The sequence below is a fragment of the Onychostoma macrolepis genome, chromosome 07, assembly GCF_012432095.1.
Source record: "Onychostoma macrolepis isolate SWU-2019 chromosome 07, ASM1243209v1, whole genome shotgun sequence".
In the NCBI taxonomy this organism is placed as follows: Eukaryota; Metazoa; Chordata; class Actinopteri; order Cypriniformes; family Cyprinidae; genus Onychostoma; species Onychostoma macrolepis.
In genome coordinates this window covers 31,236,525-31,253,031 of record NC_081161.1, presented here as the reverse complement: position 1 = coordinate 31,253,031, position 16,507 = coordinate 31,236,525, and the positions used below count along the sequence as shown (strand labels likewise).

The following is a 16,507-nucleotide window of genomic DNA, read 5'->3' as shown; positions in this document are numbered from 1 at the left end:
TAAGATACAGCACAGGGCTCATTGAGTAGAGAGACAGTGACGCTGATTGTGGATAATGTCTTTCCTGAGTTGTGTAATCTGTGGCGACTGAAGCTGCAGTGTCACACTCACAGAACAACTTCACCAACTAAATATGACAGCAAGCAGCACTTCAGACTATGAAAGCAATAAGTACGGGCTTGAAATATTCATGGCTTTCAAAAAAAAAAAAAACAGCAACGACAATAGTATCAAATACCTGTGGCGCCCCACCAGGAAACTACTATTCATGAGTCATGACTTATTAAGTGTGAGAGGAAGCAACACATCAACCAATAAAGAGAGACTGTTTCTTTGTGTTTTCTAACCTTTTCTGTGGGGGTGCTAGGGGGGCTTGAAGTAATCTGAGGAAGAGGAATACTGTCCACCAGCTCCAGAACACCCTGGATCTTCTGATCAGAAATCTTCACATGAAGTAACGGCAGCTCCCCTGATACTTTGAACCTGGAAATGAACAGACCTTAGTGCATGTATGAGGATTAAGAGAGAGACGCAGCAGAGAGTGAGCGCTAACCTGGGCATACGGGAATCTTTGTCCACCATACATTTAGCAAGCTGAAGTGTGACGTCCATCGGCTGCAAGATGTGCTGATGGGTGAAGCCTTTCACACGTGCATTTTTCCATTTCTCTCCTTCAAAAAGAACCGCCGTTAAAAAACATTTGTGCAGACAGTTTCGTTTCTTCCCTGTGTTGCATTGCGTTTACCTGATTTGCTGTAGAGTATCTGGACACTACGGAGCTCCAAGGAATATCTTTCATAGGCTCTATCCATGATTTCCTCTAGCGATGAGAAACTGGCAGATACCTGCTGATGGCTGCCCTGGTCTACGCTGTTCAACTACACACACACACACATATATTTACAGTCAGACGTTATTGACAGAAACAGGTCTCTCTTAAATATGTTTTTACTTCCCTCCCTCACCTGCAGGTAACCGAAATCAACGATCATGAGGTCTGATTTGCTATCATAGAATCCAGACTTGGGCAGCAGCAGGTAGGAGGGCTTTAAATCGATCCTCAAATCCAACACCTTACGTGTCTCAATAATGTGAGACAAGCCTGGGTTCAGATAAAGACAAAGGGGAAATGTTAAAGATGACTACTCACACACTCTTTCTCAATGTGACAACATATCTGTGGGGATGATGGGAAATGAGGAGAGGGTTACCACTGGCTGTCTTCTCTTTGATCTCCTCAAGTTTGCTGAGAGTTGCTGAGGTGATGACCTCCAGATCAACTCCTTTTCCCGTCTTAAAGAATTCTGTGATGCTGATGACAGTCAGCTACAAAACAGACAAACGAACAGTAAATATTTCAGTAATTTTTAGTCTAGGTGTCTAAATATTTACATATTAAATTTTAAAAATATATATTACTTGTATTATTTTAATGTATTAAATTAAGAACAAACTAAATACATAATAATAAGAATAAATTGATTATATTTAGACATTATCTAAATGACTTCAATAATTTTTCAATATATAAATATTATTTCATAAAATTAAGTACTATCTATCTATCTATATATTTTTTTTAGATATGAATACATACGATAGGAAGATAGATTCTTATATATTTTGTATATAATGATATATTATATGATATAATTATATTATTATATGAATTGTCAGTTTGAAGTTATCTGCAGAAGATGCAACTTGATTAGACTGACCAATTGCAGACAATTTCTGTCAAGAATTTTATGCAATCAAACCTACAATAACTGTGCAACTAAATAAAAAAATAAAAATAATAATAATAAAATGAATGAATGAATGTAAAAAAGCTGCACTTAAAATCCACTTAATCAAAAACTCCAATGGCTCTCTCTGAAATCAAGGCGTAACTACAGTGTGTTCGTGTGTCTCTTACAGCGTCATAGATGATCTCTACAGGTTGTGAGTGGACTCTGAGGAGCTGGTCAGCGGTGCTGTCCTCTGGATTGAGCTCAAAGAGCACGCTGAGCAGAGAGGAGTCAGAGTCTCCGACTGACGCTATGAGAGACGGCACCTCCCCCTGCTGTTGAAGACCAGTCACGTACCAGTGCTCCAGCTTAGCCTCCACCCTACACAACACACACATTTTCCACAACTGAAGCCTATACTTTACATATGGCTCTATATATTTATATATTTGTTGGCCAGTGCTAAGGGTTTCCTTGTAAGTATGTGTAATACTGTACATACCTGATGGCCTGTGCTCCTGGTCTCTGTGAGATGGATGTACTGAGGTCAATCATTTGCACTTTGAGGATCTCTGGAACGCCAGGCTCCTCTCTGAATGTTACTGAGGTGCTCAACAGTTTAAAATTGACAATCACAGCTACATACTGCACATAAGAACAAATATACATAAACATGTGAGTATATGTCCAGGATAAGCAGGATATGCAGTATTTGACACGTTTTTGTCAATGTGAAACATGTTTTGTTAAGGTGCGGTCACATTAGCAAAATTTTGCTAATTAATTTCGGCCATTAATTTCACAGAACAACAGTAATGCGACCGTGACTTTACAAGGTAGTAGTACAGAGTATTTTCCACTCACGTGTTTTGGTAAGGCAAGGTTATGAGAGCTCCCGCTGTAGCCAATGGCCGTGTAGAGTTTCGTTTTCTCTTCAGGAGTCATGATGGAATCAATACCTGTACAAATAGAGTACATGTACATAAACATGGATGTGCATTAAAAATTTGCATTTATTCATAGCTTAGCAATTATTTTAGCAATTAACACTCACTCTCAGGCTCTTTATCTTCCTCTTCCTCTTTCTTCTTCCCTTCTTTCTTGCCAAAAAAGCTGCTGAAGAAGCCTCCTCCACTTTGTTTCTGAGTGGCAGCCTTTTTAGCAACCAGCTTCTGTCCTGACCGAACCACCTGTGGAGAGACAAAGTCAACTTACTAGACCGGATGAAAAATATAAAAATACCAGTACAGTATGGTTTCTTTTGATACATGTAGACATACCTCCATCTGAACCTGCTGTCTGGCCAATACAATGTTGAACACATCCAGAACTTTCTCCAGCTCCTGAAAAAAAAAAGAAAAACCACAATTAATAAATGTAAAACAAATAGTAAAACATATTTAAGAAAACCTAATAATTCATTTTAAAATAGTATATGTTATACATTTTGAAAAATCATTATAAATTATTTCAGCATAACAATTTAAAGGGATAGTTCACCCAAAAATGAAAATTCTGTCATTAATTACTCATCCTCATATCCTTACTACCTTTCTAGCGCTGAATGAGTCAGTTGCGTTGCTGTCTATGGAGGGTCAGAAAGCTCTCGGATTTCATCAAAAATATCTTAATTTGGGTTTCGAAGATGAATGAAGATCTTGAAACGAATGGGTTTGAAACAAGTCATTTATGAGAGGAAATTTCATTTTTGGGTGAACTATCCCTTCAACAAACTGAAAGGCTGAAACATGAACTGGAACTCAGACTTTCTTAGCATTTTGTTTCTTTGATGAGCAAAGTTGTGCAAAACCTGATAGCCCAATGTATTTAAATGCATTGATGTTATCTGGATAAACTATTCATCTATAGTTCATACCTGGATCTGTTTCTCTGTGTCTTCTCGGACTTTACCCTGTGTGAGTTTGATTTTGTATACAGCTTTGTAAGCCTTAAGTGCGTGCCTGTGCTTCTTGATGTTGTTCCAGTCCCACATCCGGTTAATGTGCCTGATATGCACTTCCAGTATACCGCTGATGCTGTATTTCCACCTGACCAATCAAAGGGGCCATGTTAGAAACACCAAGCTCCAATCAATCAGCCATATGAAACATTATCATATGAACACATACTGCACTTACCATTGCCTGGCGTTTCTGTGGACTGGAACATCAGGCCTAAACTTTCTGTAGGGACCATTCTTTACCATGCAGTCTATAGACTCCAACAGATCCACCATAGACATATACTAGAAACACCCAAAAAAACTTACTAACCCCGAACTTTTGAATGGTAGTTTATGCTTAAGACACATGATGGTGGCCATATTGTTATACCTGTGGCTTGGTCATCTCAATTGCGATGTTCTGAACCTCAAGGTGCAGGTTTGCTTTGGGTGATTTTAGCTCAACTTCAGCATTAGGGTTGATGCACATCCTTGCAGAAGCAAATATGGGTTTGAAAACTGTATAAAGAAAAAAAATCAGTTCATCGTGACGGGTGCCATGATTTATAATGCTAACCCTGGTCATAAATTTGGTCATAAATCCTTTAACCTTCAAAATCATTTCATTATATCTCACTGACAAAAGCTCAGTGCATTCATATGCATGTTAAATGTAACTGTATTGGGACTCTTACTGACATTTGTGGTTTAACAAGTACATGTAAATATGGGGCTGTAGTAGAAATAGTACACCGTGATTACTGGAGTTTGTGTGCTATAAGGAGGCGTGTCATGTGTACCGTTTGAGATCACATAGCCTGTTTAAATAGCACTTGAAAATGAAGCTGTGGCAGGTAACACACACACACACACACACACCCAACAAAAGTATGAAACAATAGGGTTTGCAACAGCCAAAAAATGATGCATTACTTTTTTACCATTTACAATTTAAGGCTTTCAACATCAGTGTTGTTCTTTTTTTGTCGTCATGTCTATTCTTTCTATACTTTTATTGCCTCTTCAGCTGAGCACGACACCAAAACATACTAACAAAACTATCATAAATAGCTCCGGGCCAGATAAAAACAAATACAGCCATGATCTTTCTGTGGATAAGAAAATACATACTGTACTGATAGCCTTGCAGTTCCTCATTTTTTGTGCTGATTCCCACTTTCAGCTTGGCCTGCAAACACAAAAAAAGTGATTTTGAACATATTTTTCAATATTTTATGAGGTGGAAAAGTCTTTCCTATCTATTTTTCCTAAAGTTTTCTTTTCTATTTAATTTCCTTCATTTTCATTGCAAAAAAAGTTGAACTGAAAACTTTACTTCTAAATTTTAATTTCTCACTATTAAGCATGTTCCCATTTGTTTTAATCACAGCAACACTAGAGCTACATCAACTCCAAGGTTTGTGTAAAATGTGATGATCATGTAATCTAGCATGACTGGAGAATAATCCAAATCTTCAAATAGATATTGTGCTTATCACAAATTTGCTACAAAAGTAATCTGATGAATAAAACAAAGAAATTTGCTGAATCTATTTCCAGGATCAAATAAAAAGGTATCAGACCTCTGGACTCCACTACACACACAACATGGAGATATGCATGTTGTAGGGGCCAAAAAAATCTTATTTTTATGTAACTGAAAAAGCCATCTGCACACAATGAGGTGGACAGCTTTCTAATCTTTGCAGCACAATATTAATTTAGTATGTACTTAGGCCTCTTAAAAAAGTGAGTATATCCTCTTGACTAGTAAGAATAAAATCCCCCACACAGATTATACAGACCACACTGTCAAACACACAGGGATGTGCATCAGAAACCACAGTCACAGTGCTATACACCATTTGGCTTACTAGATACAGTCTGCAAGGTATTGAAGCCCATTTTGAGCTGCACATTGCTCAACCATAAATACACCTATTTATATATTTATTTATCCTCAAAGCAGGCTCGTTTAAGATATAGAAGATGGACCAGATCACAGTTTGGATGTTTATTTAATAAAGTAGGGGTTTTGATAGTGGTTTGGCAGCACATTCAGGCCTGGACAGATACAGTAGATAAAGAGCACGTGCAGAACAGAGTTAGTTATGTCTGTTATCTGGTTGAGGTAGTCCGTGTTGAGCTGAGTGCAAAAACCACTGAGAGCAAGTTCTTTTGCTTCTTTGAAAGACTAAGAAAGATTAACAGATATACAGAGAGAGATTAAAAGATAAAAAAAGTGCTAGGAGCTAAGCAAAATTGACCATTACTGCTGTACTTGGTAGACACAAGCCTTGATGAGAGATAAGTCAAATGTTTACCCAGATGCCTCCAGTTTAAGAGTCCTCAGACTGACAGATCAACCGTTACAGCTTTCAGCGGCCGAGTTTACATCAACAAGATCAAAGATTTTCAGTATAGCTGTTTACAATAAACTATATCATTTCCTGATACGATCAAAAATGAATAGTGATCAAGCTATAAAATATTAAATACACATGAACTTTTATCGTGTGTCTTATCAACACTTATTATCAAATTTTAATACGTTTTATCATGCATTTCTTTCTAGTAACTACAGTAATTGCAATGTAGCTGCTAACCCATTTAAATGCAAGCTTTTTAAAATACACCTTCACTGACTAAAGAACATTTTGTACTGATTTCTGTAAGCACCTTCAGATCTTCCCACACTTTTTCTGTACATGTTCACACACAAATAGAAGCAGGTGGGTAGTTTCCTTGCATCTTCGGGGCATAACAGGATAAAAAATGCAATTTATACTTCCTTCTTGCGTTTCTTCTAAATGAAAGGGTGAGTTCATCCAAAAATGATATTTCTGTCATCAATTACTCACCCTCATGTTGCTCCAGATTTTCATTCATATTCAAATATTTTAATGAAAACTGGGATATTTTTGTTTCACATATAAACACTGATCAGCACCCATTCATTGAGCACATCAAATATGGTAAATGGAAGCTCAATCATACTTGCCTGACTTGCAAGAGCAAACCTCATTGATTATTGTGCATCAAGCAGGTGTGGGTGACCAATTTGATGTGCTCTTTATGTACATTGATATATATATGCGTTACTGAATGTTTATATGTGAATAAAAGCCTAAATTAAATCTTATCAAATCATATAAAACGATTGTGTCTCTTCAGAAGGCATGGATTAAACCACTTTATCCCTATAGATTACTTTTACAACGTCTTTATGAAGCATCCTATTTTTGGTGTAATGGACCTCAGAGGCACAGAAATCTATCATTAAAAATCGCTTCATTTGTGTCGAAGATGAACAAAAGTCTTATTGGTTTGAAACAACATGAGGGTGAGTAAATGATGACAGATCAGTTTTTAAACTTTTTACTATGGTGCACCATTTACAATGCCTGAGGACAACATAGTAGTCTTCAATACTATGAAAATCTCAATTAAACAACACTTTAGAGCTCGGCTGTTAGAGAAAAAAAAAAGGCACATTACCACTATTTCCTCCCATGAGCCTTTGTAGAATATTGGGCTGTTCACGTTCCAATAGGCACAAAAACACTCCAGGCGGCCCAGCTTATGTAGAGGATACATACAGACACAGGTTAGACACACAACCACAGCTGTACTATGAGATCTTGTTATTATTATGGAAAATAAGACATATTCTCTGGTGGTTTACCTTGTAGATGATCTTGGCTGCTTCATTCAGAATGCAAGGCTTCCAGTTCTCATCTGCTGTCTATAAGAGAGAAAAAACTGAGGATGTACTGAAAGACCAGAGCATGCAAATAAGAACTGCTCATTTCATATAAATCGTAATTGCAAGTGATCTTCATTCTGTGACATTTATATGAATGTGTTTTGAAAGAGCACCTGTAGACTGAGTTCTGAAAGAGTCATGCCCATAGCAAGAGGTCTTTGAGGATCTGACACCTAAAGCACAGATTGAAAATGAAAACATATCTAATTACACAGATCTTCATTAATATGCAATAGCGATGCACGGATGAGCTAAAATGTCACCCGAATCCGCAGCTTCAAATAAATTATCCACCCACCAACCGCCCGCACCTATATTTTTGTCTGATTTAGATAACCGCACCTGACCCGCACACGATTGTCACATTCAGGGTTCATACGGTCATGAAAAATCTGGAAAAGTCATGGAATTTTAAACCAGCAATTTCCAGGCCTGGAAAGTTTTGGAAAAATAAATAAACCCAGAAGGTTTTGGAAAAGTTATGTTTCACAATTCTCTGTACAACAGAATTATGTTTAATCAGCTCCTGAATTTTGCTCCCTAAGGTCACAAAACTCTGGACTTTTGGTAGTACCTAGGATAGCAAAGTCCACTAAAGGAGGTACAGCTTTTTCACATTTGGCTCCCAAACTATGGAATAGCCTTCTTGATAACGTTCGGGGTTCAGACACACTCTCTCTGTTTAAATCTAGATTGAAGACACATCTCTTTAGCCAAGCATTTAGCCAAGCACACATAATGCATCTCATAATCTTGTACTGCAGTTATATCTGATTAAATGCACATTATTATTTTTCAGCTTGAGTGAGATCCAGTGAGAAGCGCTTGAATTCAGCGAAGAACACAAATGACTGGTATAAACTAGTATCAGTCGATATCAGTCAACTGATATGAACTAGTTTAAATCCAGATAAAACAGCGCTGACAAAGAGCAGAAAAACACTGTGTGCAACGATATAGTCAGAAGGCTTTTCAATCTACAAATCGCCATCGTTTACCAGGGATTTACTGTAGTAACACTAACTGCACCATGGTATTGTGGCAGAAATGTGTGGTATTTATATCAAATTTATTATATTAATGTAGACATGTATTAAATGTATTAAAGGAGTAATGGAATGTAATTACACTATATTTGTGATTAAGCTATAGGCTAGCATTTGTGCATTTATAATAAATGTATTTAGACTACTGTTTTACATATAAATAGGCTACCTAGAAACCATATAGTTGGATTTTTACCACAGTATTGAGGTGCCATATGTGTGGTTTTAACTCTGGTTATCATGATGTAAATGTATGCTACTATGGAAGAACAATGGTTAATTTTAATAAAACTCAAACAGGATAAAAAATTTAAAAAGGAGGTTGTTGCAATGTATTATAGATGTTACTGATTTTGATAATGAACATAAATGTACATCTGCATTCTAACTCAAACTACTAATGTCAACTCAATGTCAAATGCGCATTTCTACAGGGGTGCAAACTTTCACCTTTCGGCAAATTTGCCGTTTTCACCTTGAAATAGGTCATTCAGGTGAATTGTGTAGATCTGTACAAGAAATAAAATGGGGGCTCAGATTGCCATGTGTGTACGTAGGGGGGTCCCATGAAAAAAAGGTTGGGAACCACTGGCCTAGTAGCTGCATAACATACAGATAGACGTTTTACTGATGAAACATGAAGAAAATAAACAATCACTGTATAGAATAATATAAAGTTGCATGATTTCTGCCATGTCAGATCACAAAAGGAACTTATTTCAAATGCTCGACTGATGTTATAATGTAAATTTGGAGTAAAAACATGTCAATATACTTTTGTTGGACAACAGGTTTGTAATCTTTTCTTTGTGTTTTTATGGTAACCAATTAGCAAGGTAGGCTAACACACAAAGCCAGTTAGCCCTACTTAACAATCAAATTAATTCAGCATATTGTATTGCCATGTGGACTCTGATTGGACGGTTGAGAGGTACTTATGCTTATGTAATGATTTGTTTGAATTAAGATATCTCCAAATACATTCTTACTAGTTCTTTATGAGGTTGAAGATATCTCCAAATGAACAGGTAGTGGTAGTTGTTCTGGTTTTGATATCATCTTTTAATTTCTGACTTGTAATTATTGTGATAGTGACTAGTATCTATTTAAATATTACTAGTAAGCATTCATTAGATACTAGTACTTATTTTTTTAGATACTGGTACTTATTCATTAGATACTAGTACCTATAGTTATTCATTAGGTAATAGTACTTATTTATTAGACACTAGTATCTTTTGTAATTACTACTAGTAACAATTCTTATCTTACTAGTCAGATCTGCTTTTTTACTCGTCTTATGTTATGACTAGTCCAAATGGCTACAGTAGAGTTCAATTAAAAAAAAATTACTAGTGAAATAAAAAATCTTACTAGTAACATTTCGAATAAGTACTAGTGTCTAATAAATGTTTACTAGTATCTATTTAATAGGTACTAGTATCTAATGAATGAGTACTAGTATCTAAAAAATACGTACTAGTACCTAATGAATAACTACTAGTACATAAAAATGAGGTACTAGTCACTAGTGGAATACTTACTAGTCAAAACTAAATAGTGGATATCTCAATGACGGAACCCCATAGAAGTCAAAAGGCAAAAATTGAAAATGTGTTACTAGTAACAATATAATAGTTACTAGTCACTATTGAAATAAGTACTAGTATCTAATGAATAAATACTAGTATCTATTAAATAAGTACTAGTATCTAATAATTAAGTACTAGTATTTAATCAATAAGTATTAGTATCTACTGAATAAGTACTAATACCTAATAAAAAACGTTCTAGTATCTACTGATTAAGTACTAGTAGTATCTAATGAATAAGTATTAGTAACTATACAAAAGACACTAGTACCTAAAGAATAAGCACTAGTAGTTAATGAATGAGTACTAGTACTTAATGGAAAATATACTAGTATTTAAAAAATAAGTACCAGTAACATTAAATTAGATATAGTGCGGCATATAGATTAAATGTTAAAACGGCTTGCCATAGGCCGTTCACGTTCAATTTCCGATTAGGAAACTCGTATTTACAATAATTCCGATAGAAGGTAGCATTAAACAGTTTAACATGGAGAGGCACTGAAATGTAGACCTTCGTTTATGTGTTTTTGACCTACACTGTACAAGACGTGAGAACAGTCCACTATTTAGGTTTGTAACTTAACTTTAACGTTAGCTAGTTTTAGCCAGAGATTGCTAAAGCACAAGATAACATTAACGTTCTGCTTGAGCAGATGCAAATTGTAACTTAATGAGTGTATGACAACCAGAAAATGAACGTTTTTGTCTTCATTTGTATTGGGGTGAATACTTAGGGACATTTTGCTCTGTTTTGTTTGAATTCAGGAAATGTAATAAAATAAATGATATTGCCCATCCTCTCAGGATACCTGGAATCAGTGTTACAAGTACCCCAGGCACATCGTTTTTCCATTTTTGAAGCATAAACCCCATAAAACCAATGCGAGCTTCGGATCTTCCAATGTCTCTCTATGGTGCTGAAACCTAAAGATGTCCAAGTTCTGCTCCCCGCGCAACTGATACTCGACTGCCATTGGCTAGTCTGCGTTCGAGGGGAGGGGCTTAATCAGTCATTGTTGCATCGTCACAAAAGTCTTTTCAAGCCTTTCGTTACTCACGCTCTCCAGATGCACTTTTCTGTGCGCTCACAGTCACATCCAAAGCGCGCGCAAGTGGCCAAATACACACAAAATGACGTCAAAATGGTCTTCCTGGCGAGTATCCTCATGAGCACTGTCGGTTTTGTCTTAAGTTAATGTAAACAGTTGCGAAAGAAAACGCATGTGTATCAGTAGGCTATTGGATCCATGAAATAGGTCTTGTGACAGCAGCCTAGCTGTGCCGTCTGTCATTAATGTTAATCAAACAACAAAAGACAGAGAAAATCCTTCACTGCTCTTGACTAAATAATGTTGTTGAATAACTAAGTTAATTTACAGTTTATTAAATTTCTGTTGCCTATTTAAAACATGTTCATATTTTAGAAAATGTAGTTAATATTTGCATCATTAATGATTTATCTTATCCACCCGCAAATAATCAGAATGCAATTTTTATTACCCGACCGGCGGATAGAACCGTGCATCACTAATATGCAACACGCAGGTTGAAAAATACACATAACTCAAGAGCTGAACTGTATGGAGAGTCAACACTTACATCATCCTCATATCTGATGTGAATGCTGGTGATTTTGACCTGGAGGTTTTTGATAACTTGTGTAGCCAGTTTCTCAGTAAACGTGTCCTTCTTTTCTTCCTGGGTCTTATCTGAAATTAAAAATAATTTAGTAAACACAAAGGGTTTATCATAACTCCATCCGATTTGTCATTCTAATGCCTTATACAACCTAATACGTATGCAAACATATTTAGTCCAACAAACAGAATAAAACTATTGAAATTATTTGCTCATATTTGCCACGATCACAGTCGTTCACAGTCACCTGGGCCACCCACCTGCTTTATGTTCATACTTTTTAGATCTCCTAAAGGGTTTTTTACGCTTTTTAAGCTTACGTCCCTTTTCTTACCGAGCGCAGCATTGGGAGAGAGAGAAAAGTTGGTGAGGTAGAAAAGAACTAGTGCAGCAATAAACACACGCACTTGGATTAAACAAACATAGAACTGCACCAAAGCACACCAAGTAGTGGGGAAGAAAAAAAAAAGTCTACACATATACACCCTCAATGCACACTTTCAAATAAAGTGTCTTTGAGATGGGCGTGTGACTAGCCTGCTATAGGAATGGGTTTGTACATACCCAGTGGCGGATTCTTATACACATAACTCTCCAGATTAAACACAAACTCTCCAGCCTGAGAGCCTGCCGTCCATCAGATGCAGCATAAAGCAAACACACAGCTGTTAGGGATAGAGATCTGAATGGATGGATGGATGGACGGATGGTTTGGTGTGTGGATGGATGGATGAGGTTGATACATGAACGAATATAGGAATTAATGTAGGGAGGTACTAATATTTAAACTGATGTTCTGAAATGATTTTCATACTGAGACCATTAACAGATAAATGAGGGATATAATAAATCTATTTAAAAAAAAATAGCAAAAACAGCATTGCAATTTAGAACAACTGTTTTCTAGTTTAATATATTTAAAAATGTAATTCATTCCTGATGGCAAAGCTGAAGGCATTACTCCAGTCTTAAGTGTCACATCATCCTTCAGATATCACGCTAATATGCTGATTTGGGATTTAAGAAATAATGATTTATTATGAAATTATGAATTATTCAATGAATTGAAAGCATTTATTTAAAAAAAAAAACTTTTTTTTTTGGTAACATTACAAATGTCTTTACTGTCACTTTAGATCAATTTAATGTATTCTTGCTGAATAAAAGTATTCCTTTCTTTCCAATGAAAAAAAAAAAGACCCCAAACTTTTGAATAGTACCGTAATAGAAAAAACACAGTTTCAATTAGGAAGATGAAGGGACTTCTGGGATGCTGGTTAGAAAGTCCCTGAAAAACTACAAGGAAGTTTATGTGGTCTGAAACAAGGTTTCTTTGTTTTTTTGTTTTTTCCCCACAGTGCTTTAATAAAGTTACATGCAAACAGCAACTCACTTCATATGCCCTGTTAAAGAGAAAGTTCTCTTAATGCTTTAAATGTTTGCCATATTATATTGCTATCCTTTTAAGATAGTGCTAGAAGATGATCTAAATCTTAAAACAGGCAAAAACAACATCGGCAATAAACTGATACAATGCAGATTTAATGTGCAAACTCAAATAAATGGAGGAATGAATGATGAATGTGATGAATTTGAAGTTGAAACAGACTGATTATGGTATGATTGGATGGGATTAAATTAAATGATGAACACCCATTAATAGTTATAATTTCAATAACTGCATATGAATTGTACTGAGAGCATAAAAGAGAACTGGCAAATTTTAATGCAAAGTTGACTATGTACTAGGTCAAGAAAGTATTACGTCCTTCGCATACAAACAGACAAGGGGTTCCTCACCTCTGCGTGCAACCAGCTGCAGGGTTTCCTCAATGCGCTGAAGCTCCTTTTGTTTGGCCTCCTGCTGGTAACGCTCTTCTTTAACTGGATCATACTTAATTGCTTTAAACACACAATACACAAGCAGTTAGAGGTAAACAAACATCAAAGATACCATTTATACCATTAACACCTCAGAAGTCACTACTGCCACCTAACATTGTGTTTGTCATACGCATAAATGCACAGTGGAGAACCAAGCAGTGGGAGCTCAGTCAACCATTTAATAACAGAAAAGTAATTTACAATGACCATCTCCCACGCTTTGCACTGTGGCTTATAAGTACCGTAGCTACAGTCTAATGCTGCTCATTCAAGCAGACTTAAGATTTTCATTGTGTCTTTGTCCTCTGATTTGCAATCCACTAGTGCAGCTCTATCAGAAAGACCGGTTCAGACCAATCCATGTGAGAAACAAAACCCTTAATGCCTGCTATTGTATATGCTGCCACTGTTTATCTCTCTTCACCAGAGTAATAAAAGAGACAGTTATGAAGATCAAACAAACAATGGCATATAAAGAAATTGCCACTTGTTATTTTTGGTCTATAGAGTCCAAAAGGGTCTTTGGAGTTCCTGAGGCAATTCAATCCATTAGATATACAGTCTATTCAACAAAATCAGAAAGAGCATTATTGGCAAGTGTGCTAGCACACAGAATGAGTTTGAAGCTTTGAGTGCACACATATAAATACAACAACAAGAGACATAATAATATTAAAGAATGAAAATATGAGAAAGTATGAAGACTCCTGTTATGTCAGAATAGAAATATTTCAAGATTATGCACCTATTTATAGTGTTACGGATAATAATAGTGAATTTACAGGACATTGCACTACACTGGGCATAAATGATTCTGAGGCAACCCATCTTTCAGCAGCGTTGAAAGATAAAGGCTTGTGTATATCTCAAAACAGCAACAACTTTTGATTGGCAGGTAGAAGTTGACTGTCTTCATTGCAAGGGACAGACAGAAAGTAGCAGACTTTCATGCTTAAATGAAAAATCATTTTACTGCATTTTACTTACAGAACATGCATTATACAGAATTGATCGGTCTACAAGATAAAGCAGATCCCAAAAAGAAAAGAAAAAAAAGTTACCAAGATCAATACCAAATTTGAACATACACTCTCAAAACTCTTGATTGATACACTGTCAAAACATGCTATCAACGGCTCTCCAAAATAAACATTTGTATTTATATGATTAAACATTGTAACCAAAGGTACATATAAAGTTTGCCATAATAATCAAAGATTCAGATACACACAAGAGCAGCTTAACGGTCTGGGTCCCAAGCCACCACCCTGCTACCCACCTTCTACACCTGGCTTACCATTGTATGGTGAGGAAAATAACTTAGACTCAGCTGCAACATGTAAAAGACAATGTTAGTTGAAGCAGCCCAAGTGATACTGAAAATATATACTGTATCAAAGAAATTTAGTTATTCGATATATTTGTAGTTGCTGCTATACTTGGCAAAAAATAACATCCTCACATAGCTTTAAAATGGGTCTAAGATAATAATGATGCAAGTGTCACTGACTGCTTTTTATTACAGTAATTAATAAAAGCATTTTTTTATTACAAATGATCAAAATCGTATATTATGTATTATAAGTATACAATATTTTGTGACCAATAATTAAATTTTCTTTGTTTAATGAAACGTTGTATAATGCAAGACACTACACACCCCTCAGTTAAGAGGCAGGAATCCATCTAGCTTAGAAATAAATCATGCAATTAATTTCTAAGAGGAGATGTTATAACAATAAATGAAAGCATTTGCAGACAAATTACTGCAGTAAAGTGCCATGAAATAAATAGCATGGTGCTTCAAGCTAGATATAAAAACAACTTCCACATAAAGAAACATGTTGCATTAAGGGAACATAATAAGTAAATCAAAAAAACTATAAGCACTCACTTGCACCTGGAACCACCAGAAGGTGTAATCCATCTAATGTAGCCACCACTGCCTCATTGTACAGGTTCTTCCAAGGGATCTTCAGAGTCAGTTTACCTTAAAAGCAGACATTTTCAATTCAGTGTGACTATATGAAAGATAAAAGCACTTTAATTACACGAATGTAGATCCTCTGAAATTATTAGCATTATGCTATTTCATGTGTCTCAGTTACAAGTAAGATACACATTAGTAAAGTACAATACAAACATGGTGACTAGGCAGATTCCGAGCCAGACTTGTTGGAAAAGTAGTTTTGTTGAAGAGTGAAAACAGTGAAATAAAATGTAAAAAATGGAATTTGTTGCATTACAGATCAAGGTTTATTGGGTAAATTGTGGCTAAATATCTTTTGATCATGCACATTTAATCAAGCAGATCATTTTTAAATGAAGATTTTGTAAAATGTAGAAAATATGGAAGGAATTTCACAGAGCTATTCAGACTATAGCATGCCGTCCTTGTTAACCAATTACGTTTTACTGCTTGACATCTTGGCACACTGTCCAGCAGATGTTTTAAGTCATCTGACTTGATCATGTGATAACATGAACTGATTTCAACAAGCTCCCATTTATTGGCAAAACATCTGTGCTGTGATGTTTGCTGAATTACTGAAACAGTACAACTTTTATACAACATTACTGAAATGGATTATTCTTACAAAGTAATTTTAACTAGTCCAGGAGGGCCTAAAAAGTTTCATAACAGTGTCATATTGCTTCCACACCCTACTTAATCTTATGGTATTTTTAACCTCCAGCTCTTTTGTGATTATTCATGAATAGAAGTATTTGTTGAAAAAGTACTTAAACTCAACCTCAAATCTGTTGAGGAAAAATTGGGAACTGTCAAAATAGACAACAAACTTCAATTTACTGTTTTCAAATTCATATTACAACAAGCTTTACTACAGCTCAGCTGTCTTTATTAAATTTGGAGTGTGATCTCTCCAAACAAACATCAGCAGCGA

The 16,507-nt window shown here is 35.8% G+C and overlaps 1 protein-coding gene across 9 annotated transcripts in view; it reads right to left on the bottom strand.

The window, feature by feature from the left end:
* Positions 1–16,507, bottom strand: part of vps13c (vacuolar protein sorting 13 homolog C) — a 59,720-nt gene that overhangs the window by 36,564 nt on the left and 6,649 nt on the right. For 5 of the 9 annotated variants that reach the window (XM_058782010.1, XM_058782005.1, XM_058782006.1 and 2 more), the window contains 22 exons: positions 15,496–15,591; positions 13,518–13,619; positions 12,282–12,344; positions 11,978–12,046; positions 11,679–11,788; positions 7,552–7,611; positions 7,358–7,417; positions 7,171–7,251; positions 4,804–4,861; positions 4,064–4,191; positions 3,869–3,975; positions 3,607–3,778; positions 3,011–3,073; positions 2,785–2,920; positions 2,595–2,689; positions 2,233–2,375; positions 1,919–2,111; positions 1,212–1,326; positions 966–1,102; positions 746–878; positions 554–671; positions 348–483 (listed from right to left, as the gene is read on the bottom strand). In XM_058782010.1, the coding sequence (XP_058637993.1) occupies positions 348–483; positions 554–671; positions 746–878; positions 966–1,102; positions 1,212–1,326; positions 1,919–2,111; positions 2,233–2,375; positions 2,595–2,689; positions 2,785–2,920; positions 3,011–3,073; positions 3,607–3,778; positions 3,869–3,975; positions 4,064–4,191; positions 4,804–4,861; positions 7,171–7,251; positions 7,358–7,417; positions 7,552–7,611; positions 11,679–11,788; positions 11,978–12,046; positions 12,282–12,344; positions 13,518–13,619; positions 15,496–15,591 (2,375 nt within the window). Of the gene's footprint in view, positions 1–347; positions 484–553; positions 672–745; positions 879–965; positions 1,103–1,211; positions 1,327–1,918; positions 2,112–2,232; positions 2,376–2,594; positions 2,690–2,784; positions 2,921–3,010; positions 3,074–3,606; positions 3,779–3,868; positions 3,976–4,063; positions 4,192–4,803; positions 4,862–7,170; positions 7,252–7,357; positions 7,418–7,551; positions 7,612–11,678; positions 11,789–11,977; positions 12,047–12,281; positions 12,345–13,517; positions 14,932–15,495; positions 15,592–16,507 lie in introns of all 9 variants that reach the window. The other 4 variants (XM_058782008.1, XM_058782009.1, XM_058782013.1 and 1 more) reach the window with 2 other exon arrangements.